The 23,804-nt window shown below is 46.0% G+C and overlaps 1 protein-coding gene across 3 annotated transcripts in view; it reads right to left on the bottom strand.

Moving 5' to 3' along the window:
* Positions 1-23,804, bottom strand: part of COL4A6 (collagen type IV alpha 6 chain) — a 271,016-nt gene that overhangs the window by 27,203 nt on the left and 220,009 nt on the right. For all 3 annotated transcript variants that reach the window (XM_082717346.1, XM_082717348.1, XM_082717347.1), the window contains exons 8-23: positions 22,716-22,751; positions 19,691-19,753; positions 18,878-18,913; positions 18,658-18,699; positions 17,569-17,661; positions 16,205-16,258; positions 11,536-11,595; positions 10,453-10,497; positions 9,932-9,985; positions 8,616-8,685; positions 7,536-7,643; positions 6,242-6,382; positions 5,349-5,453; positions 4,154-4,314; positions 3,516-3,695; positions 2,762-2,945 (exon numbers count right to left, since the gene is read on the bottom strand). In XM_082717346.1, the coding sequence (XP_082573472.1) occupies positions 2,762-2,945; positions 3,516-3,695; positions 4,154-4,314; positions 5,349-5,453; positions 6,242-6,382; positions 7,536-7,643; positions 8,616-8,685; positions 9,932-9,985; positions 10,453-10,497; positions 11,536-11,595; positions 16,205-16,258; positions 17,569-17,661; positions 18,658-18,699; positions 18,878-18,913; positions 19,691-19,753; positions 22,716-22,751 (1,432 nt within the window). The remainder of the gene's footprint in view (positions 1-2,761; positions 2,946-3,515; positions 3,696-4,153; positions 4,315-5,348; positions 5,454-6,241; positions 6,383-7,535; positions 7,644-8,615; positions 8,686-9,931; positions 9,986-10,452; positions 10,498-11,535; positions 11,596-16,204; positions 16,259-17,568; positions 17,662-18,657; positions 18,700-18,877; positions 18,914-19,690; positions 19,754-22,715; positions 22,752-23,804) is intronic.

Raw genomic sequence — 23,804 nt, 5'->3', positions numbered from 1 at the left:
ATTGAAGGGAGAGAGCTGACATGCACACGGGGATCAAGGACACTGTAGCTGTGTCGGCAATAACCAGGGTGAATGATTGCTATGAGCATCTGGTTGAGAGCCTCTTTGGAAACAGCCAGTTGTCTGCTTGTCCAAGGTTTGTAATAAGTCACACCACTCGAGTAAAAGGCTTCTAATGACTACATTCCCTTTCCTGGCAATGCAGCCATCCTAGCCTGGGCCACGGCTGGTTGGAGTGAGTACATTAAGAACAGCATCTTCAGGGGCACCTGGGTGGCTCAGTGGGTTAAGCTGCTGCCTTCGGCTCAGGTTATGATCTCGGGGTCCCAGGATCGAGTCCCGCATCAGGCTCTCTACTCAGCAGGGAGCCTGCTTCCTCCTCTCTCTCTCTCTGCCTGCCTCTCTGCCTACTTGTGATCTCTCTCTGTCAAATAAATAAATAAAAAATCTTAAAAAAAAAAAAAAAGAACAGCATCTTCGGGGGCACCTGAATGGCCCAGTTCATTAAGTATCAGACTCTTGATTTTGGCTCAGGTCTGATCTCAGAGCTGAGATGGAGGCCTACATCAGACTCTGGGCAGGGTGTAGGGCAGCCTGTTTCAGATTCTCTCCTGCCCCTGCCCACTCACCCAGCCATCTGTATACTCTCTTTAGAAAAAAAAAAAAAACAGAATCTCATCTTTGGTTTTCATAGCAAAAGTAATGGCCAAAATGCAATGTCTAGAGCTCACAGGTTATGTGTCTTTAAAAATGTGTGGAACAAAATCGCTTGTTTTGAGGAGTTATGTTTGGTTGCCATGGAGAGAAAAAAGAAAGCTGATGCTCTTAGTTGAAGTAATTTTTTGGAAAATCTTGTTACTGCAACAAGACCATTTTCTGCATAAGGCATATCCCAGGCTAGAGTTTACTATAGAACTATATTCCCAAGAGCTTTCTGTGTCTGGGACCTAGTGACGTTTAGGGTAAGAATGGTCCCATCGGCCTCTTTCTGTTGACTCAGCCTATTGTCAAGCAATCGGAATGCTGATAATATCCGATTTGAGCGCACGTAAGTATGTGTGCACCGTCCCAGTATAGCTCAGTTTAAAACCCAGTTGTCTGCACAAATGGTTGGTGTAGAATAAAGACCCAGTTGGCAGAAGAGCAATGGAATGACCAGGAATAATGTCCCTGGGAACAGAGCTGGATGCAAAGCTGTGGCTGACACCAGGACTTGCAAAAGGCAGGATGATTGAGTCTGATAAAAAAAATTCCTTACTGCCTTCATAGGAATCTATAAACTGAAATATTGACTTGGTTTTAAGAATCTTGAATCATTGATTCTTAACCTGTACTATCATCCTTGTTATAGCAACGTACACAAGTAGATTTTATGGGAAATAAAAATTGACATGCTCTGGTTTCTGTCTTCTTATTTTAGTAATTCTTCAAGGTGTCAAGGTAGAAAGAGAAGAAACGGGCCTAAGAAATGGCCCTTTGGTTACTGAGAATTCCCTTTTTCTGCAAGTATATGTTAGTCTCTTAAGGAATTTGCATTGTACTAGGCAAATTGAGACATGCCAAAAGGATTGCCTCCCTTAGCATCCAGATGCTTACGAAGCAGTTGGGAAAAGCAAAAACATTAGCAGAAGAAAATACATAATTGAAGTGGCAGTGACATTCTGGGGAGGTCAAGAGAAGGCTTAGTGGAAAAGTGGGGCTTGTACCCTGAAAGACAGGTAAAACCTGGCTGCATAGAAAAAAAGAGGAAGAACAGTTCAGAAATAGAAAATCAAGGAAGAACATTCCAGAAAAAGGCCATCATTTGTGGCTTCATACTAGGGCGAAACACAATGACAGCAATAATTTACAAACATTATACTGGCAGCAGTGTTCACAGCAGAATTGAGTGGGTGAAAGTCTGGAGGTAGGAGAGGAGAAGCCACATAGGAAGTTGTTGCCATTCACCCATTCACCCACACATCTATCCAACCACCCATCCTTCCTTTCAACCCTCCACTTATTCTAACAGGAATGGAGGTATATTTGATAAGCTGGGCACGAGATAACAAGACATTGACAGCAAGAAAAGGAAGGAAAGAACATAAGAAGCACAGCGAATGAAGAATGAGAGATGAATTTTAAGTTTCCAAACTTCAGATAACCATAAGTAGGGTGGTTCCCAAATGGAAGCCAAAGTTGGAATGAAGAGCTGTTCTGGAAGAAGGCGAGTTATTAGCATGGCCCCTTTGCCATCTACAAGCAGGGCTGTCACTCCTTAGAATTCCAGCAATTTAGGGACAAAGAGAAGCTCTTTAAGTGGGAAGGATTTAAGGTAGAAAATAGCGATAAGACTAGATACGGGTAGGGTCTCTTGTCAATCTGAGACCTCAGGAGTGAAGGTCTGATGACATTACCATCTAATTTAGAGGACACCTATCCCATCTCCAGCTCATTACTTTGATGGTAATTATAACAAAATGGCCATCCGGCATCTGCTTGAAATTTCCCAGAGACTATGCTCTCATAAGCTCCCAAGGCAGCTCTGTTACCTTTTCAGACTGGTCTGTTACCAAGTTTTCTCACTAAGTAGGACTGAAATCTACATTGCTCTGTGCAGTGTGTACCAAGGCATAATTACGATTCTTTTCTGCATGAAATCCCTTAGAAATTGCAATCAGCCAAAGCTATTCATCTGACACATTTCATGTACCTGGGTCATAGCCATACTCTACTGGGGGTCAGTTTTTCAGGGCTCAGGCCATCTGATTCCATGACTTACCGGGAAGTCCAGGGAGGCCTTGTTGACCTGGTAATCCATTGATTCCTTGATCTCCAGGAAGCCCTCGAGGTCCAGGAGATCCCGGTAGCCCAATTCCTGGGGGCCCAGTTGGACCACTGTGGCCCTTTTCACCAGGAAGTCCTGGAAAGCCCTTTTCACCTGGGAAGCCCTGTCCATCGTCACCCTAGACAACACAGAAGAAAGAATGAAATCCCAATTGAAAGACGGATCAGGAGAGGCTTCCGACCACAGGAAACAGGTAACCAATGTGGCCAATGCTTCACTTTTGGCCAAAATCCTCGATCCCTCTAGTTTCTCAATCAATTCCTCTGGTTTGGTTAATGGGAACGAAGCTAGTCAACCCCCGGAGATCTGATCATGCAAAACCTCCTAGATCAGTGGTGGAGAGGGGGTTAGGAAACAGGAGCAGGGTAACAGTCCTTGGGGGCCCAGAAAGCTGCTAGATTACTTGCAGGGGAAAGCTAGTGAGAAGTTGAAGCATTTTAAGCAATAGAGTCAGTGGTTACGGGGGTTTATCAACTGAGAATGTGACCCAGGCCCAGAGAAAGGTTCCCATCTTACTGAAAGGAGAAGCACAGAGCAGAAAGCATTAGTGGCCAAGGCCAGAAGAGATGCTGGGGACTCTGTTCTGCCCTGTCTCATGGTCTAGTGGCCATCAGAACTGCCCCCCACTGCTGACTGAAGTCAGATGTGAGGATTTATAGAGTTCGTCACCCAGTAATGATCAACTTACCGGGAGGCCTGGCAGACCTGGCAAGCCGGGTATTCCATCCTTGCCTGGGGCTCCGGTCTCCCCAGGGAGCCCCTGGGGGCCAGGATCACCCTGCTCCCCCGGCAACCCTGATCCTGAACTGAGAGTCGGTTCTCCTTTCTCTCCTTTGGGGCCCACAGGACCGCGAGGCCCAAATAAACCCTGGTAAAGAGACAAAAGGGCAGAATCAGGAGATGGAGACAGGGTAGGACTCAGGCACCCAGCCTAGGTCTGACCTGAAACAGATCCTTGGGTACCTTTTAGCACCGCTCTGGGCACTTGAATATATCATCATCTTAGAGCACAGCTGCCCACCGATTTTCTTATCCTTTCTCAAAGTTTAAATCTTTGAGGATGGTAACCTTGTCTTAGTTTGATTTTTACCTCCAGGGCCTTGGAGTGTGCTAGGCAAATGCAAATGATTTTGTGGAAGGAAGGGAAGAATGGAGGAAGGGAGGGACAGAGGAGGGAAGGATGCAGAAAGGGACTTTGCACATCATCTGGTCTGACTTTTTCATACTACAGATCCAAATCCTGAAGCTTTGTTTTATCCCCATCTCTCTTTCCTTATTTCCTTATTTCCCAGTGCTCCCTCCCAGCAAAAGCTGGGTAAGACTTACTGGAGTCCCTGATGGGCCCTGTGCACCCCCAGAGCCTGGATCTCCTCGGATTCCTTTTATGCCTGGAAGGCCTATGAGGCCAGGGGGCCCAGGCAGGCCTGGATCCCCAGGTGGTCCAGTGTTAGGGATACCACCATCACAGGCACAGAAGCCCAAGTCCCCTAGGGGAAAAAGAAGACAATGGTTAAACAAAGTGGACAACCTTTCCAAGAAAAAAGAATAATATGAATGCAGGGATCTGCACCGTGAACAACTCTATGGAGGGAATCAGAAGGCCTAGTAACAGGTGCCAGGAAATAGGCTAGCTCTGCGGTGAGTCAGGGAAGAGCCCAGGCTCACATCCTAAGTCAAAGCTTGCAATTCCCTTCCTTTTCCCTCCAAATAGTCCTCTATGGAGCTGCACAACAAAGATGGATCTAATTAAGTAGTGACATGTTAGGAGGTGGCACTGAGATCAGGGAAGAGGAAGTGAGGACCGCTCTACTTGAGGCTGAGGTGAGCTGGTCATTCTGCAACAGAAGAGGAAAGATCTCGGGTACTTGAAACCCCTCGGCCATCCCCAAACCTCTCCTCAGCCTGCAGTCTCACCTCTTCTTCCACCTTGGCCTGGGCTGCAACTGAAATGAATTGATTGATTTGCACTTTAATATCCGGCTCTCAAGAGTGTGCAACAGAGGAATGACCCAGAGGCCGTAAGATGATGGACAGAGCTGTGCCGCCGAAGGCTGCGTTAATCGATCAGCCCTTCCCCCTCAGTGGGGACCCGTGGTTGTTTTCTTAGGGCCTGTTGGCTTTTTTGGAGGGCCAGGACTTGACCTGTTCAGAGTCCTTTCCTTCAGGCTGAAGTTAATGAGAAGCGACTTCCGGCCTTTGACCTTGCACGCTGGGAAGTGCTGCAGAGTGTGCGGGCTGATAGCCCGGGCTGCCGGCCACAGCTTCTGCCGGCAGATGGCATAGGAAGAGGAAGAAGAGCCCGCGAACCACTTTGTCCCCTGTGACCTCAATTACCAGCCTCAGTCTCTGAGCCCTAAATATGGAGCTCTGCCAACAATCCTATAATCAAATCCCCAATCAGACCCCCCGACTGCTTCTGTTCAGGTTCCCAAAGCTGTTAGTCTACTCATGCCCCAGAAAGGCTTCTGCAAGGATTTTAGGGGAACACAGAAACCCAAGGGGACCAAAAACAAAAAGTCACCTTTCATTCCTTTGAGGCCTGGGTTTCCTTTTGGACCTTGTTCTCCTCGGAGACCAGGGAAGCCTGGCTCTGCATTTTGTAGGGTTCCAGTCTCAAATGTGGGACCTTCAGGAAAAGGGAAACACAAAGATTGATGCAACATGTATGACTCAGCACAGCAGCTCAGTTGCTAAGGCCTGTGCCCTTGAGGTTCACACAGAAGGACTACCATGTTCCAGGCACTGGACTAGACACTGAGAGGACAGGAATTACCAAGACAGCTTCAGTAAGTGAACAGTCCCAATGTCTACCCCAGAAAATGCTCTTGGGACAACAGAGGAAATGGCTATAAGCGTCCCAGGGTTCAGATGACATGGACATGGGGCTCAGATGATGATGAAACATGCTGGGCCTGTGACCACCCTTTCTCTTAGAATCTAGAACCCATGCTCAAGTAGAAGACATAAGAATAAGCCCTGTAGAGGCTTGGAGCAACCATCTTGAGGGCCCAGGCTTGGCTTCCCATGTCTCAGGCTCCCAGCCACCCCCCCACCCCAGTGGAGCCCTAAGGACCAGAGGAAGCTTGAAAAAGAGCCAACGTTGCTTCTTCAGGAGCTGTGAGACCAGAGACAGAGGGGCTGGGAACAACAGAGGATAGGATGAAATGACTACACAGATTGGAAGTCATCAGGCAGCTTTCAGGCATCAAGGCGACCTTAGCTTGCTTGCTTGTGGGTGAGTGCTCTGACCACTCTGGTCATTAGCCTGTGGCAGCAGGGCTCTGACCCAGGAGCACCAAGGGTTCTGGCTACTTCTCCTATGAGAAGAATCATGACTCTCTCAAGAATCATGGCTGTTCTGAAGTCCCGATCACGCCTGAGTCTCAAGACCAAAGAGAAGCATGAAAAACTTACCAGGTGGGCCCGGTAGGCCGGGCAGGCCTGGCAAACCATCTCTGCCAGGGGGGCCAGCTGTCCCAACTGTGGTGCGGCCTCGGTTTCCTTGGTCCCCCTTCACACCTGGAACTCCTTGGGGCCCTAGGGCACCTGGGATACCTGGAAGGATAAGCAATGCAAATCACGTAATGTAATAATGTAATAATAATAATAATAATGTAATTATAATAATAATAATGTAATAAGTAATGCAAATCACATCATCCTGTTCTTCCGGGGGTGCTCCAAGCAGCGGCATATGCTGGGAACTCCCTCCAAAGGAAGAATTGGGGAGACCATTTGCCCTTCTCTTGCATCAGATTTCGAAGGGTCCTTAGGAGTCATCTAGGCCAACCTCTTGGTTTCAGCTCAGGGTCAGGATCTCAGGGTCGCAATCTCAGGGTCGTGAGATTGAGCCCCATCCAGGCTCCCCTGTAGCCTTGCTCCCCCTTTCCCAGTTCGGGAAATTCCCTAGTTGTACAGATGGGTCTAGCCATCTCAGCTGGCTCAGCTGAGGCCGTGGGGAGCCTGCTTGGGATCGGGGTGGGGAGAAACTTGGGCAGAGGGCAGCTGCAGAGGACATGGGGGAACATGGTCAAGGGTGCAGAGCTTTTTGGTGGTGAACCTGAGCAGGAAGCCTGGTCTCCAGTCTCCTCCTTTTTGATTTTTCAACCTCAGTGGTGCTTGCTTTCAAAGCACAGGCATCCTTACAGATGTCTATCCCCAAGGAACTTAGAAACTGAAGCCTGTCAAAGTCCTGCCTGAACTTACATTTGGCTCATCATGGCCTCTGAGAATCTAGCATGGTATTTCTCTATTCACTACTATAGAATGACATATGGGTGTGCTTCTCTAATGGTGGCTTCAGTCATAGGTTCCTGGGCTATTTAGTGTCTGAGTTAAGCACAGAGTGAGGGTCTGGGTACTTTTGTACCCCTCTTGGCTTTTGTTAGCCCCTGCTGGCAAGCATCAGCTGGGATGGCAAATCCACTGAAGAGTGACAGGGCTCCAGCTGTCCAACACCGGTCCCCTCCAGTTACTGCAAACCCCAAAAGGATTGTCTGTCCAGCAACACCACATCAGCAGGCCAAAGGAAATCTGCTTGGCCAAGTCCTATCCTATACATTAGCCTTGGGTTGGTGGTGAAGAACTTAGTGACTACAGTTTACCTTTCCATTGACTTTGGCTAGGTATGTACCCAGACCAGATGGGGATGCCGAAGGGGATGCTGGGCACCAGCATGTCTGTGCAGGGGGTGGTTAGTTTGTTTCACCTGGTAAAGCCGGTAAGCCGGGGACACCAGAAGGGCCAGGTTGGCCCTGGATGCCTTCATCTCCTTTAAGTCCTGGGAGGCCTGGCATACCGGGGTCTCCAGGATAACCTGGCATCACGATGAAAAAAAAAAAAAAGGAGTAAGCAAACCCAGAGGAGGTCCACAAAGGCACAGAATGCCTAAAAAGGGTTGCAAGGAGATGTTCTCAGGGTATAAGTCTCTTTGTTGCCCTTCACAGGTCTCCCAGATGCTGATGGTCTCGTGTAATCATGGGCTGGCAGGAGCTAAGGCTCCACTAGTGTTCAGAACCAGTCCAGCCAGGGCTAACCTTCCATGGTAAGATCTGCTAAGAACTAGGAAGGGTCTTCTACTACTATTAACCTTCTGTCATGCCTCAAATGTCTACCACTTGGATGAGGGTGTTGAAGTCTACTATTCACATTATGCCAATAGGTTCCCAGGAAGTTACTACCAACAATTAAAACCTTAGTTTCAATGAGTTTACTGAACAGGGCATGGGCCAGAGAGGATGAGAGGGGAGAAACAATTTCAGAGACTGAGGCAAAAGAGGTACAGTCACAGAAGACTTTGCTTAAGCAAGAAGTCGCAGGAGACAGTGGGCATACAGATGTTTGGAGAAGGCAATGGGAACACTGTTGGATATCTGGATACTTTTCCACTTCCTATGCAGTTGTCAAACCCAAGCAGGCATGGGATCATGCAGATAAGACCCCAAGTGTCCCATTGTTTCAGGCTGAAGTCAGCCTAGCCAGGGAGGATATCAATCCTTCCCTAGCATCATTAGGAGAACAACTTTCAGCAAGTCCAGGCCCAGTCTGACCAAAACCCTAGTTAGTCTTGGTGGACCCAATACAAACATGGAGTAGAGGCCTTGGCTTCTTTGCCCAAATACATTGGAGTTAGCTTCATTCCCCAAGTACAGGACCCATGAGGGGCCCTTGAGGGCATTGGCTTGAGCAGCGATACAGTGGCTAGAAAAGTGTCCTCTTAACAATTATAGGGTATATAGATGTAACCCCTACTCCTTTCTTTTTCACTCCAATCAATGAGAAGTTGCACCTGAGATCACAGCACCATCTGTATCGATGAAAACATCTGGGCCTGGCAAGCCAATGGCACCCTTTTCACCCTGTAAAGATTCAATCAGTTAAACGCAAACTTCCCATGACCTTATCACTCAAGCTCTATGTGCTCTCAAAGCCATTCCCCCAGGAAAATGAAAGCTTTCTCCTTCTGCAACTCCTGATTCCCAGGGCCTGCTAGGTCCAGTAAATTTCAGATGAAGGCAATGCAAAGGACACCAGGGGCTTGACACTCAGTTTGCACACGTGTCAAAAATAAGGGATCCCAATTTTATTCAGCAACCCAACTCCTGGGTCATCTGCTTCTGGGTCTGGGACACAGATCCCAAGAATAGACAATGTTGCCACACCATAGAGGTGTAAAGGAAGGGGCAGTTTCAACTTTTTTTCCCACCCGAAGCAGGCCCAGGACTCTGCTGCTGTCATAAGCATTGTTAGAAGATGATTTCAGGCAGATGAAGTCAAAGGAGTCCTGAGTCCAGGGGGACTCAGTTATCAGAATCAGATACTGTGGCATATCCAGTGGGGGTGGTGGGAGCTGCCTGTCCCCAGTACAGGTGATAAGGGGATGCATTGTCTGTAGAGAATTTTAAAGCAATCATAAAACCAAAAATGTGGCAATTATGAGCAATGTCAGTAGTAGAATATTCCTCCTTGTAGAGATGGATTTGCTCCTGCAACCCTCTCCTGTGCGCCCCCCCCCCACCCCCACTCTTAGTCTACTTCTGATCAAGCAGTATCTAAGGAAGGTTCACTGGTTTTGTGTGCTCAAAGTACGGTTCATACATTTCACATGAAAGAGGAACATTTAAGAAGTTAAAATATGGAAAGAATACTTCATCTCATAGGTAGGCATTTGCTATGGTCCAGGTGTTTGCATCTCCCCTGCCTCCAATTCATTTTGAAAATCAAATGCCCAAAGGGATGATATTAGGACATGGGGCCTTTGGGAGGGGATCAGGTCATGAGCATGGAGCCCCCAGAATTGGGACTAGTGCCCTTAGAAGAACAGGCCGAGAGAGCTAGCTTGCCCCTTCCACCATGTGAGGACACAGTGAGAAGCAGTGACCGGAAAGGGACCCTCACTCAACCATGCTAGCACCCTGATCTTGGCCTTCCAGCCTCCAGACCAGCAAGGAATAAGTAATTTTCTGTTTTTTTTTTTTTTTTAAATATAAGCCACCCCATCTGTGAAACTTTCTTAGAATGGCCAAATGGACTAAACAGCATTTATGGAAATTCTTCACCCTTCCACCTCCCCTATCCTGGATTTCTACTTCCCAACAACATTACCTTCATTCCTGGGAATCCATTAAGCCCAGGGAAACCTGAAGCCCCCTTCTTGCCCTGTGACAGAAACACAGTTAGAACTAAGTCAAATGTCTAAGAGCATAAGAGGGACTGGTCTTTGGATGAGGCCAGGGCAAACGGCATAGGGATCTTGGCAGACCTTCCAGGGTATGCATGGATTCTACCTGACTCTGAAGGGTGTACAATGTTCCAGAAGGCAGTTTGGCTTGAGGTAGCCAACTTGCCTGTTAGGAGGTATATGGGCCCCAAGGCTAGGAATCAATACAAGCAGGCTGGACTTCCTAGCCCCTGATAATATGAAGCAGTAGGACCATGGAATGGCACTGGATTGGTCAACCCTGGATATTCAGCCTCATGGATGAAGACAAAAGAAGAGAGCAGCTGAGATTATACCCATCAAAGGGAGGTAGACAATTTGTACCATAAGCAGTGGTTCCCTCTGGACTGAGGCCATGTTAAGTAAAACAAGGGGACCTTTTGATTAGTGATAATAACCAAAATACCTGACTGCCTGGAGGGCCTTGGAATCCTTCCAAACCCATGGGACCCTGTGAAGAGAAGGGATCCACCTTAGAAAGATTAAAAACCCACATTAGAAAAAGCCAGTAGACTTCTATAACAAAGCTTTCCCACTGAGTTCAGAACTTAGCCAGCTTCTAAAATCAGGTATGAGAATGTCCCTAGACCTGGCTTAATGACTTCTAAGCACTAATTCATCAGGCAGAATAGCTACACAGAGCATTTTTAAAGAGCAAAATAAATGGAAGCATTTTAAGTACTGGGTGGAATTTGGTAGAAAGCCTGGGTGGTATTATACTTAGTCTGCATTAGTTCCAAGTCATGACATTTTTAAACAGATTGTGGGAGGGCCTCTTGTCTCTCACCCCAACTGCATTCTTTGCTGGTGATTATGTCTTTTCAAGACAAGGGAGTAGAGAAAAGTAGAGAAATAAACAGCAGGGTAAAGGGCAAACATTGCTGAACACTCAAAAGATTCTTAATGACTTTTATGACTAAGCCAAAATCACAGTTCTCTAAATGTTACCTCTTTAAGGCTAAGGCTGGCCAATTGCTTATAGCCGAATAGGTAAATGCCTAAAGCACTTAGAATCACAAAGGCTAACAATTATTTCCTCTCCTTGAAGAGGGGTTATTACTGGAAATTATTGACTGCAAATGTCACTCATGTTCTAGACCATCCCAGGCTTGTTTCTGTCCTTTAAAGATTATACTCAGCCCTCTTCCATTACTATAACATCCGCACCCTAGACTACATTCCCCCAGGATAGAAAATAGTGAAGTCAGGACAAGCTCACCCCATTATTAATCCCGAAGACAATTCTCTATGATGGCAAGGAAAGGAAGTTGGCTGAATTCCTTATTCAAGAGAGCCATTAAGTCAAGGAAATGGGGACAAAGTGAAAGGAGGGGTCTCAGGGGCCTGGTGGAGAGTTGAGGAAGAGAAATAAGAGAAACTTTGGTGGCTATCAATTTATACAACATAAAGGCGCGAACAGGACAAAAAAATGGACCCAATGGACCGGATAACCTGACAGACCCAGGAAAGTAACATTCTATGTTCATACCCTAAGTCCTGGCAAGCCAGGGATTCCCTTTTCTCCTTTTTCTCCAGCAGTTCCAAATCCCTAAAGGAAAAAAGAAAAGAAACCACAAGTTATAATATCCATTTCATCAGAGGTCTCCTGGCTCCATCCAAAGCAGGGAGCTTAACTTTGAATCAGTGCCCTTCCCACTGGGGAGGCTTACCACACTGAGTCTCTTGTCACTGCATGAGAAGTCCCCTGTAGGGCTGGGGAAGAGTTTGGATCATTCATTCAAAGTTCCCTCTCGGTTTTAGAAGTAATGTCTTGTCCCCCTAAACATGATTACATGTCTTCATAGCTACATGGACTAACAGCAGAGAAATTATTAAATATCTAATTATCCCCATCTGTTAGTCCACATAGCTATGATGCCCCCTATAGGGCCTGAGAACTGTGTTCATCCTTGGGGTGAACCAGAGGGAAGGACTTTGTCCTTTGGAGGCATGATGGCTGCGTCATCCTCTTCAGTGGGAAGGATTCTCTCTATCTAGGTGTGTTCTAGACCTCTGTGGGCCCTAGCAGCACTCCAAATGGCACTATGACATGGTCTTCAACCCCTCTTGCCCTGCTCACAGGAGGTGAGGGCTTGCAGCCAAGGACATGACCTGGGGGTTCTCTAGGGAAAAGCAGAAATCCAAAAAGCAGAGTGAATGAGAAAGCCTCCTTCCCTCTGGGTCCAAGGCAAGCATATTCTGGGCCCTTGAGGTATAGAAGCGTTCACTACCAAAGTAGATAATGTCTTTCACAGCAGACTTTGCTGAGGCCATTTTGCTGTTACTGTTTAAATGTGGAATTTCTGGAGCATAGATTTTGGCAAACAACATTTAGGCCTATTGTGAGAATGGAAGGAGCCATGACACTTTCTAGAATGTAAGCTTGTGAAAGACAGTAAATGTTGGCACGTCTCGTGGCTCAGCCGGCTGTGTACCCAGTGCCTGAGACCTGCTTCTTGTTTTTTCTTCCTCTTATATACTAAAAGCATTCCAATGGGTACTAGGAGTTGGCTGAATAGCCCTTAGCTTTCTAGGCCCAAGTGGTTTTTTCTTAGCTATTGTTAAGGTTTTTTCATGTAGGGCACACTGTGTGTGTGTGTAGTGTTTCCATGGTGGGGCAGAGCGTGGAGAGTGCGTCTGTGAAGGGTCTAGTTCAAAGCAGACTTTGGTTCCCACTTGTCTTTCTGTTTTTCCTCCATCTCTAGTTGTAAGGCTTATGGCTCAGGCCTCATGCTGAATAGGATTTCTACTTGAAAGGTCCATGGGTCAAGTTGAACACAAACTTAATTGAAAGTGCAGTGCTGCATCTCAAATTGGAAACCAAGGCATGCTGCCATCTGGTGGAATGTGTCTCTGGGCCTCCAAAGCCAAGCCCCGTGCGGCCTTCCCTGACCTGTCCACGGAAGCTGGGGCAGTCCACATTGCCCTAGACTCTTATCAGTACTTAGATGGGTTATGCAGGAATCTGTAAGCAGAAGGTCTGTACCACACTCCCATCCATCTCCTCCAAGACACGCTACTGCATGCCACACATATACAAGGTCATTCCATACATCCTTGTTGAATTCAATAGAATGACCCAGAGAACAAAGCAACAGGTGAAACAGGTCCAGGAACTCTCATGCTGTCTACCTGTCTTGCCCACAGTTGCAAAGACAAGAGGACCTTGTCCTCCTGCTTCAGAAAGCAGAAAGGCGTAGGGTGAGGAGGAGTGTCTGGGTGGCTCAGTCGATTAAGCGTCTGCCTTCGGCTTAAGTCGTGATCCTGATCCTGGTGTCCTGGGATTGTGTCCCAGGGTGGGCTCCCTGCTCAGCAGGGGAGTCTGCTTCTCCTTTTCCCTCTGCCTGCCTCTCCCCTGCTCATGCACACACACACTCTCTCTTTTTTCTCTCACTTGCAAATAAATAAATAAAATCTTTTTTAAAAATTTAAAAAAATAAAAAGCAGACCTTTCTGTCTCCGGACTCTTGCTTTCCCGGAGAGCTTTTGCTACCGTGTGTGTGTGTGTGTGTGTGTGTGTGTGTGTGTGTGTGTGTGTGTGTGTGTATAAAACACTAAAAAGTTTAAAAAGGAAAAAAAAATCAAAGAAACTTCTTTGTGTGTGTGTTGGGGGGGGCAGTTAAAGCCAATTAGACAGACATGACTTGGCAAGATACTGGTATGTAGGTGCAGCTTGTCCCCCAGTGCAGGGAGGCACCATACAGGGCCCTGCTGACCAAGTAGTTCTAGCAAGATGTCCTGGGACCCCACCGTGTCACAGTCTGTCCTTGCCAGGAGCAGTCTGTCCTGTGTCCACTGCTCCCAAACCCCTTCTCACCCATGTCCAAGATGGCCTCATTAGAGCACTGGCTTAGCTGCTCCTAGGTCTGCTGGCTAGGGTCCTGGTCTCCTGCTATTTTTGGTTCAAGGACATTAGTGGCTCTGCAAAAATTCACCTTCAGTCACATGGCCAGGAATAAGAGGATGGGGGGATGACGTAGTCACTGAGGTAGAGGTAAAGCGGGTGGTAAAGGGAGTAGGCATGCTGTGAATGCTAGTGTGGAGCCTGGGGATGTCAGCCCCGTGGCCCAGGGATGGCCGCTTTGGGCACGGGTCCTCAGAGGCATGGCTGCCCAAGAGGCAGATCACCACGCAGCTGCCCTCTGTCCAAGCTTCTCCCCCCCGCCCCATCCCAAGCAGGCTCCCCAGGGCTTCAGCTGAGCCAGTGGAGATGGCTAGACCCACCTATACAACTAGGGAATTTCCCGAACTGGGAAAGGGGGAGCGAGGATGGGGCTCAATCTCACAACCCTGAGATTGCGACCCTGCGATCCTGACCCTGAGCTGACACCAAGAATCAGACACTTAACGGAGCCACCCAGGTACCCCATAACTATGCTTTTAAAAAGTTCTTATCTCCGGGGCGCCTGGGTGGCTCAGTGGAAGCCTCTGCCTTCAGCTCAGGTCATGATCCCAGGGTGCTGGGATGGAGCCCCACATCGGGCTCTCTGCTCAGCAGGGAGCCCACTTCCCCTCCTCTCTCTCTGCCTGCCTCTCTGCCTACTTGTGATCTCTGTCTGTCAAATTAAAAAAATAAGTTCTTATCTCCTAGAAATACTGAATTCTTCTATGTTGAAATAAGTCTGTTATTTGCTTCAGCTTGCCTTAGTAGCTAAATGTCAAAGCTAAATGATGAATACGCAGCAGGATCATTATGCCATTCTTTTTTCTTGGCATTTGTTTAAAATGCTCCATAATAACAAGTATACATTTTTTTTTTTTTTTTTTTACGTTTTCACTCCACGCATTTGTCTCTTATTTTCACTGCTATTACCATAGTCCAAACTGACCTCATCTCTCCCCTGGGCTGATGTAGTAGCTTCTGTTTGCTGCCTCAGCCTCCTCTCATCCTCCACACCCCACCCCCAACCCTTGCCAGAGTTATCTTAAAAAAGCAGGTTAGAGGGGCCCCTGGGTGGCTTAGTCCGTGAGGCGTCGGACTCTGCATTTTGGCTCAGGTCATGATCTCAGAGCCTTGAGATCCAGCCCCACTTTGGACTGCACACTCAGCAGGGAGTCTGCTTGAGATTCTCTCTCTCCCCCTCTGCCCCTGCCCCCTCTCGTGCTCTCTCTCTCTTTAAAATAAGTAAATAAATCTTTAATAAAAATGCAAGCTAGAGCCTTCTGATGGCTTCCCATTCTATTTAACAAAAAAGCCACATTTGACCTACAGAGGGCTCCATGATCTGGCCCTTGTTCCACCTGCTTGTTTTCTTGTTGGGTTGCTCAAAAGGGTCTTGGCACTTGCTGTTCCTTAGGCCAAAAAAGCTCTTCCTGATCCTCACAGGACTTGCTTCTTCATAATGTGCACTTCCTCAGAGAGGCCCTTTGTGACTGCTCTGCCCAAAGTAGCTCACCCCCATTCTCACTCCACACTCCATCACCTTAGCCTTTCTTTAACTTTTTGTGTTTCTCTTCTTACAATATCAACCTGTTCTTGATTCATTTGTTTGCTTGTTTATTGTGTCTCCTTGCCTCACTCCCCCGTTAGAATGAATGCTCTTCAAGGACAAGAACTTTTACTTCTTTAGCTGTTATTTACTGTGGTGCAGCAGAATGTCTAGACCCACCTTCCTGGGACCTAGGCACCCTCAAAAGTTACATGTTGAGGGAAAGACAGTAAGATACAAGGGCAGATAGGAGAGTGAAGACAGGATTACTAAGATTAACTACCATTTACTGAACAACTAATACATGTCAGGCACATATGAATTCTTTCCGTGTATATTATCTCATTTAATCCTCATAACTATGCCATTATCATCCCCCCTCCTTTTTTTTTTTCTTTTTTTGAGGGAAGCTGGAACTCAAGAAGGTTGAGAACCTTGTCCAAGGTCACATAGCTAGAAATTGGTGAAATCAGAAGTCAAGCCTAGGTCTGTTTTCAATTTACAACTTGAGCTGATAACTGCTTAGATATATAGCCTGGGGAGAACCAGGCTAATGTCCCCGTGGGTTTGAGAAACAAGAACATTTCCTTAAAGGCCTTCTAATAAAGAAGATGGTAGAATGCTCTCCAATAATCACAGGAAGAGGTTAGCTTCCTGTTAGCTTTCTATTGCTATCGCTTTTGTCCAAGCAGGTCTTTGAATACATGTTGACCAAATGGGGAGACTTACTGGGAGACCCGGAGGGCCACTTGTTCCTGGGAAACCTGGAAGCCCTGGTTCACCCTGGAAAATGAACCAAAGATTAGTGAGTAGCAGCAGGAAACAGTGAACATAAAGGATATGGATCCCATGAGTTGCTTGAGCTCAGCAGTGGGTAACAAAGAGGGTGTCAGATAGTATAAATTACCCAGGATCCCCAACTAATAGCTGTACCAGAATATCAGTTTGGGGAGCCCCTGTAATATGGGAAGGACCAAGACCCATGGCAGGGAATGAAAACTGTCTAAAACAGAATCTCAAATGTTGAAGCTAATTGGGAGATGGAAAAGATGATCAGATAGCTGCTCTCTTTCTAGAGACAGGAGCCATTCAGCATGATTCCCTGTTGCAAATTTCAGGCTGCAAAGAAAGCAACAGTTTGGGGAAAAGAGTAACAATTACAGTTTGAATGGGAACCTGTAACACTGTAATCTGTTTTTCCCCAATATGCTAATTTACCTAGTTGTGTCTCGGAAGGGGTCCTTAAGGTCTGGGAATGATCAGGGAGACAGGTAATCTTTCATATGCTCCCAAACTGTTTCCAAATTAATGATTACTTTCTGTAAACCTGAAGAGGGCCTGGAGCTATTGCTTCCACAAAGACAAAATTAAAGAAATGGGAGTAAACACCTTCCCCCACCTGGGTCCCTTGACCATAGGCACAGAATCACAAAACTTAAGGGAACCCTACAATGGAAGGGAATGCAGGATACTGAAAGGTATCTATCACCCTAACAGCATACAGGCATTTGAAAATTACCAGATTTACACTCACTCACAACAAAATAGAGATTATAACGTATCTCAGTTAAACAGGTCCACAGCTTCAGCCACAGTAGTTCATATCAGGCGAATTAGGGAATCTACTGCCACTTGGTGACAGTATACCTGATTTGTGGGGTCAAGTTTTACAGGCAATAACTTCTTTAAAAAGGTAAAGTAACCAGTATACCCTTTGTGTCCTGTCACAGCACTTTGGGGACAAGGTAAGTATTGAGAGCGTTGGGAGTTAGGAGGGACAAAAAGCACAAGTACTTAACATTTGTTTTAAGTTATTTAGCATCTTGGTAATTGAATTTGAGAAACCAAACCACAGAAAATATTACTTAAACAAATGCTCAGAAGTCCAGGCACACTCATATCCTCACATGCAAACAAAGACTTTTTAGAAAGTTTTCCACAGGGGATAACACAAAGGTTTTACCATCACTTCCAAACAAAAAAGCATGACCCAGAACCCTCTTTTCTTCCAGTAGAGTCTGGTTATTAGAGTTGAACTTTGGTATTAATAGGAAAAGGATGGTTAGCATTTCTTAGGCTTAAATGTTCACTACCTTGGATCCTTTTTTCCCTTTGGGAAATCCCATAAATTCCAGCTCCCCAGTAGATGGTGGCGGTCCTGCAGGGCCTGGGAGGCCAACATCCCCCTGTAAGATCAAAGGGGATGTTAAGCAAAGCAGAAAGGTTTGTCCTCTGGATGTCATTCACAAATAGACTGTCCACTCCTTTGGTCTCTTTACCCTCACCCTTGCCTCACCGAGGAAACAAAACTCTCAGTACCAAAGGGGTAGGAAGAATTATAAGCCTGGCCAAATGCATTTTGTACCAGAGGGAAAAAGCCAGATGGATGAAGGGAAAGAAACCACAGGTTCGTGGTTGCCAGGGTCATGCATCAAAGGGTATTTAGAAGAGAGAGAGAGAGAGAGAGAGAGAGAGAGAAAAGGCCTTTGAGCAAGGAAAATGGCCACCTCTTGGCAATGGCGATCAGACTCTAATTGGTCCAGTCCTTGCCAAGAGCATAAGCAGAGGCAGTGAAGTCTGAGTTAGAACACTGGAGGTTGGATTTGCTCCTTGGAGGCAGTGTGATCTACAAAAGGCAGCCGTGAGGGGTGAAGAGGCCAAGCTCCCAGGCTCCCTCAAGCTTCCCAAAATCACTCTATGGCTTATGCAGACAGAAACAGGGGAGTGAGGGAAGGGATGTAGAAAAGAATGGTGAGAGCTTGAGAGGGCAGAGAGAGACAGGAGGAGAAGAAAGAGGAGGAAAAGGAGGGATGGCGGGAAGAGGAGACGCAAAGAAAAGGAAAGGGAAGGTGACACGATATACAGAACATCAGGGGAATACCCCGGTGGGAGGAGGAGGGAAGCAATTTCAACCGAATGTGTTTCTAAGCCATGCACGCTTCACAGGTCAGAGGCAGGGAGACTACAGTATTTGGAAGAAAAAGGACCCCAGGAGCCGACGTGTGACATGTGTGCTCGCAGCCCCTCCTGGAATCCCACCACGGGACCCACGTGGAATGGGAAGTGCTCATTTCCCGAGGCAAAGATCCAATTCCCCTTAAACCAAGCAGGCACATGTGTGCAGCTACAGATAGTACTGGGAGCATATGGAATGCAGATTGTATTTTCCAAAATCTATTTACCTTAACTCCTTTCTCTCCTTGGAAACCTAACCCCATATTCCCCTGGGGCACAGCATTGCAGGGAGGAAAAACAAAATCAATTACTAAACAAGCTCCAAGAACTTAAATTAGAATGCAGTCTTTTGCCAGAAAGTGTGTTTAAGCAAACCAGAGTCTCTCTGGGGGAAACCAGAACACTTAGCGGTAGGAGGCCACATGCCCCAAGAAAATGTATACTCACATCAGGACCAGGGAAGCCTGGGGGGCCTGGAGGACCCTATATTAAAAATGAAAGGAAGGAGCACTTGTTAGTTTCAGACAAAAAGAACCTGGGTATGTGGAGAGTCACCGGAAATGAGTCTCCCACTCCCTCAATATATTCTGGCTTTAGCGCAGCAGATCCTAGCTCTCTCTCCCATAGTGCTCCCCGCCCTTTTAAAAAAATCTCCTTAGAAATCTCCCACGTTGCACTGATAACCACGTTCGTGCTAAGGTGGGGAAGACTCATGCATCATTCCTCCCAGTAGCCTGGACATTTAAAAAAATAGTGGTCTTGGGGAAAGCTAAACCAAAGTAATCAGTGGTGAGATTGCATGCACCGGAGAGAGAACATTCTGGAAACTGGTCTTTCCCAGAACCACATGGGGATAACTGGCTATGTTCTTTCTATACTGGTGAGGGCAAATAGGTTTGGTATCCGAAAAGATAGGTAGGTAGGTAGGTAGCTCTGCCCAAGGTGGGGTGTGGAGAAGGATTTCGAAGCTACTTCTGTGCTCAGGGATGGTGTGATTAATTAGCAGGGTCTGTCATGGGTGAGGGCATGGAAGGTGGAAATGACAGCAACAGGCAGCTGCTGTCCCCGGGTGCAGAGCCAGAAGGTCTCTGATAAAGACAACTGTTCCTTACAAGAGCATGCATCACTTGAATCCTCCAAGAATGGAGGTTGCCCTTTCCACTATGAGAGCCTACACAAACTTGTATTTAATGCATGGCCTGGTGGGTGAAGCATTCATGGGAATACTGTGATCACATGGTTGATTTACATTGGTCTTACTTGCAATCCTGGTGGTCCCATGGGTCCTACAGCTCCTGGGGAACCAGGTGTGCCTGGTGGACCCTAGAGAGGCAAGTTTTTATGAAAGTGAGAAAAAAAAGACAGTTTCTCAAGAAAATTGGAAATATGCATCCACAATAGTTACACAAGAATGTTCATAGCAAATTTATTTATAGTAGTGAACAACTGGAAATGTCCCAGGTATCCATTGATGTGAGGACTGATAAATAACTGAATCATCTATACAGTGGAATAAATACTCACCAATGAAAAGTAACAACCTACTGATATGTTACAGTGTGGGTGAATCTCAAAAGCATTGTGCTAAGTAAAAGAAGTCAGACCCCCAAAGGCTACATATTATACTATTTTCTTTATATAAAGTTCTAGAATGGGAAAAACTGAACTATGATGGAGAGAAATCAGGACAGTGGTTTCCTTTGGGTGGGGACAGGGACTGACTGGGAAGGGACAGAAGGGAACTTTCTGAGGTGAAGAGAATGTTCTATACCTTAAATGGGTTTGGTTTACACAGGCATACATCTTTGTCAAACCTCAGCAAATGTACCATTTAGGATTTGTTTATTTTGTTTTAACTTTGACATAAAAAGAAAAACTGCAAAGACATATTGGAGTCTAGCTAATGATAGGCATGCTGTAGTATTTAGAGATAAGAGCAATATCGTCTGCAATTTACTTTGAAATGCATCAACCATAAGATGGATTGATGGATGGATAGAGATGGATAGATGGATAGAAGTGGGATAAAGCAAGTACAGTAAAACATTAATAGTATGGGTGTTCACAGCAAAATTCACTCCCTGTTGCTCTATATTTGAACATTTTTTACATTAAAGTGATGTAAAAAACAAAAACTTCAAAAGAAAGCAAAAAAAAAAAAATCTTACATTAACATCAAATAAAGTAGACTTTGGGACAAAGAACATTACCAGAAATGAATAGGGGGTAATTTTGTCATGATAAACTAAGTGAGTTCATCAAGAACACGTAACAATCTTCGACATGAACACAATCTGATGAAGCGAAACAAATCTGCAAGTATAGTTGGAGAATTTTAACATCCCTCCCTCAGTAATTACTAGAACTAGATTTAAAAGATCAGTAGGAACACAGAAGATATAAACAACACTGTCAACTACCTGGAACTGATGGACATTTTTTAGATCATTATACCCCAGAGCAGCTGAACACATTCTCTTTAAGAACATATGGCACACTCAACAAGACAGTTTTGTATGCTGAGCCACGAGAAAAACCTCAACCGATTTAAAAGGATTGAAATTTTCCAGAGTGTTCACTCAAACTGCACTGAGATCAAAGTAGAAATCAACCATATAAAGATAACTGGGAAGCTGCCAAATATCGGGAAATTAAACAACGCACATTTCCGTGGGTCAAAGAGAAATGCAGATGGGAAATGAGAAACTATCTGAAACTGGGTGGTTAATGACAGTATTACAAGCAAGACGATAAACATCTAAGAGAAAGATGGTATGGGGAAATAGATGGCCCGATAAAAATGAAGGGTGGTAACGAGGTGATAGGTAAGTGATGGAGAGGCTAAGCAAAGTCACGAGAAAGTAAGGGTTCAGAGGGTCCTAAGGAAACAGAATCCTGCTTTGACCCATACGTCCTCAGTCTTCACTCACCTCTGCTCCTGAGTGTGTTTACACACATCCTGTTTCTTGCCTACATCTTCCCACACCGCTCTCTCTGTTTAGAAACTTCTTCCCAATGCAGGCCAGTCCAAACATCACCCATAGTTCTCAGAGGCTACCTTCTCCATCTTAGATATAAAGTCTCCCATGATGTATCTTTAGGCAGACAGCATCTCTTCTTCCAAGCTGGTGAGAAATTTTTATGCCACGGTCCTACTAGTTTTTCACATCTTGGTGTGTGTTTCGGAGGGGGTTGGGGGAGGACAGAGACCCTGTCTGCACTGTCTTGGGGATCACTCATAGCACCTTGAGGCTAGTAGGAGCTCAGTGGTGGTTCTGGAATGAAAGAAGAAAGGCAGGAACCCCAACATAGCAAAGAAGAAAGAAAGGGCTTTTACGAGGCCACTTCAAAGGAAAGCAATGATGACGTGGCAATTCAAGGAAAGAGAAAGTTCTTATTTTTTTTTTAAGATTTTATTTATTTATTTGACAGACAGAGATCACAAGTAGGCAGAGAGGCAGGCAGAGAGAGAGAGCAGGAAGCAGGCTCCCCGCTGAGCAGAGAGCCTGATGCGGGGCTCGATTCCAGGACCCTGGGATCATGACCTGAGCCAAAGGCAGAGGCTTTAACCCACTGATCCACCCAGGTGCCCCGAAAGTTCTTATTTCTTTTAAGATTTTATTTATATGAGAGAGGGAGAGCATGAGTAGAAGGAGGGGCAGGGGTGGGGAAGAAGACTCCCCACTGAGCCGGGAGCCCGATGCAGGACTCGATCCCAGGACCCTGGGACCATGACCTGAGCTGAAGGTAGCCACTTAACCAACTGAGCCACTCAGGCGCCCCAGAAAGTTCTTACTAATACAACTCATGGCCTCACATGGACTCCCAATTATTAAGAGTCCCTAAAACGAATTTCTAGACAGAATAGCTTTCACAGAAGAGTGTTCCACTTTTTTTTGTTTTAACCCTCAGCATTCTGAACACACAGAGAACAGTTAGTAGATGCTTGTTGAACAAAAGGTGAAATTCTTTCTTAATGCATCACAGGGAGTATGCATGTCCCTGGCCTAAGGGTCTGGAAGGCTGCTCCCTGTGTTACTTGAAGGGGACAGCCGACTCTCTCAGAACTTTATCACCTGGAAAACGTTAGGTGTGACATTTTAAAAGGATTGCAATTTTCCAGAGTGTTCACTCAAACTGCATGACCCATTCTACCTCAATTGCCTGGATATTCCTTGAGAATGTCTACAAAGACCTTCGAATGCCATGGTAAAAAAGAATGCAAAGGGACCCGCAGTGACTGCCGACCAAACATTGAGCACTCCACCCAGAAACAACAACTTACAGTGATTCCATCCAGTCCAGGCAGCCCAGGCTCCCCCTGAGAAACAGACAAAGGTGGGACACGGAAGAGATTAATTAAGCCTGCACTATTATTTTGTAGATAACGGACCTACGCTTCAAGAGCAGAAAAATACATTGCTGATGGCTTGGATCTCCTAAGGTCTCCAGTCAAGGTCTTGTGTTTTAAATAATGCATGAATTGGGCATATTCAACCATTTACTTTTTTTTTTTCCCAAGAAAAATCCGGACTCCAGAAGACACATATTATAGCCTTGGTTGAACAGGATTTTATATTTTACTTGGAGTAATTAATTTTCACCTTTGCTAGGAATTTATCAATTAGAAACTGCTTCTGTGGGCTGGTGATTCTCCTGCTCTTTTTGGAAGAGAGCAAAGCTACCTTCCCGTGTGCCTTCATCCCCAGAGAATCTGTGCCCATACGTATACAATGCAAATCAGACATTTCAAGGGAGAATCAACAGAGCATACAGTCTCTGATTACGTTTTAATTACTTTGCAGCATCTTAAGTCACTGTATGAATCTGTAATATAACCATATTGTGGAAATTGATGTGTTCCACGGGGTCCAGGGTCTCTGTGATTTTTGGCAAAGCCGTTTAATCAATGCTTGCTATGACAATGGCTATATTTTGACACCTGCTAGTCTTACCCGTTTGGCTTATGGTAAAAAAAAAAAAAAATCAGCTCTCTGCTGCATGGAAAGAGCACTGCCTGGATTTTAGCTCTCTGGTAAATGGGCTATGTGAGTCTAAGCAAGTCACATAGCCCCAGTGTACCTCGGTTTTTCTACCTGTAAAATGAGCAACACGAATCCGATAATCATGAGCTCCCTTCCAAGCCTACCATTCAACCTTTGGCCATGACTTCTAAGCCAAGAGCCCAAACCCTGTACCTTCTCCGGTTCTTAGTCACCCACCCCAATCACCACCTTCCAAATGGATTTGCAGTGTTTCTGGTTCTGTGCATGGATGGAAGACAGAGAGGTGCCAACCTCAGCTGAGTGAACGTGTGTGCACCTTCCCTTCAGATGCTGGGCACATCGATTACCATCTGCTACCAAGGGAATAA

The sequence above is a fragment of the Mustela nivalis genome, assembly GCF_964662115.1.
Source record: "Mustela nivalis genome assembly, chromosome: X".
Classification (NCBI taxonomy): domain Eukaryota; kingdom Metazoa; phylum Chordata; class Mammalia; order Carnivora; family Mustelidae; genus Mustela; species Mustela nivalis.
The sequence above is the reverse complement of the archived record's forward strand: the minus strand, read 5'-3'. Positions and strand labels throughout refer to the sequence as shown.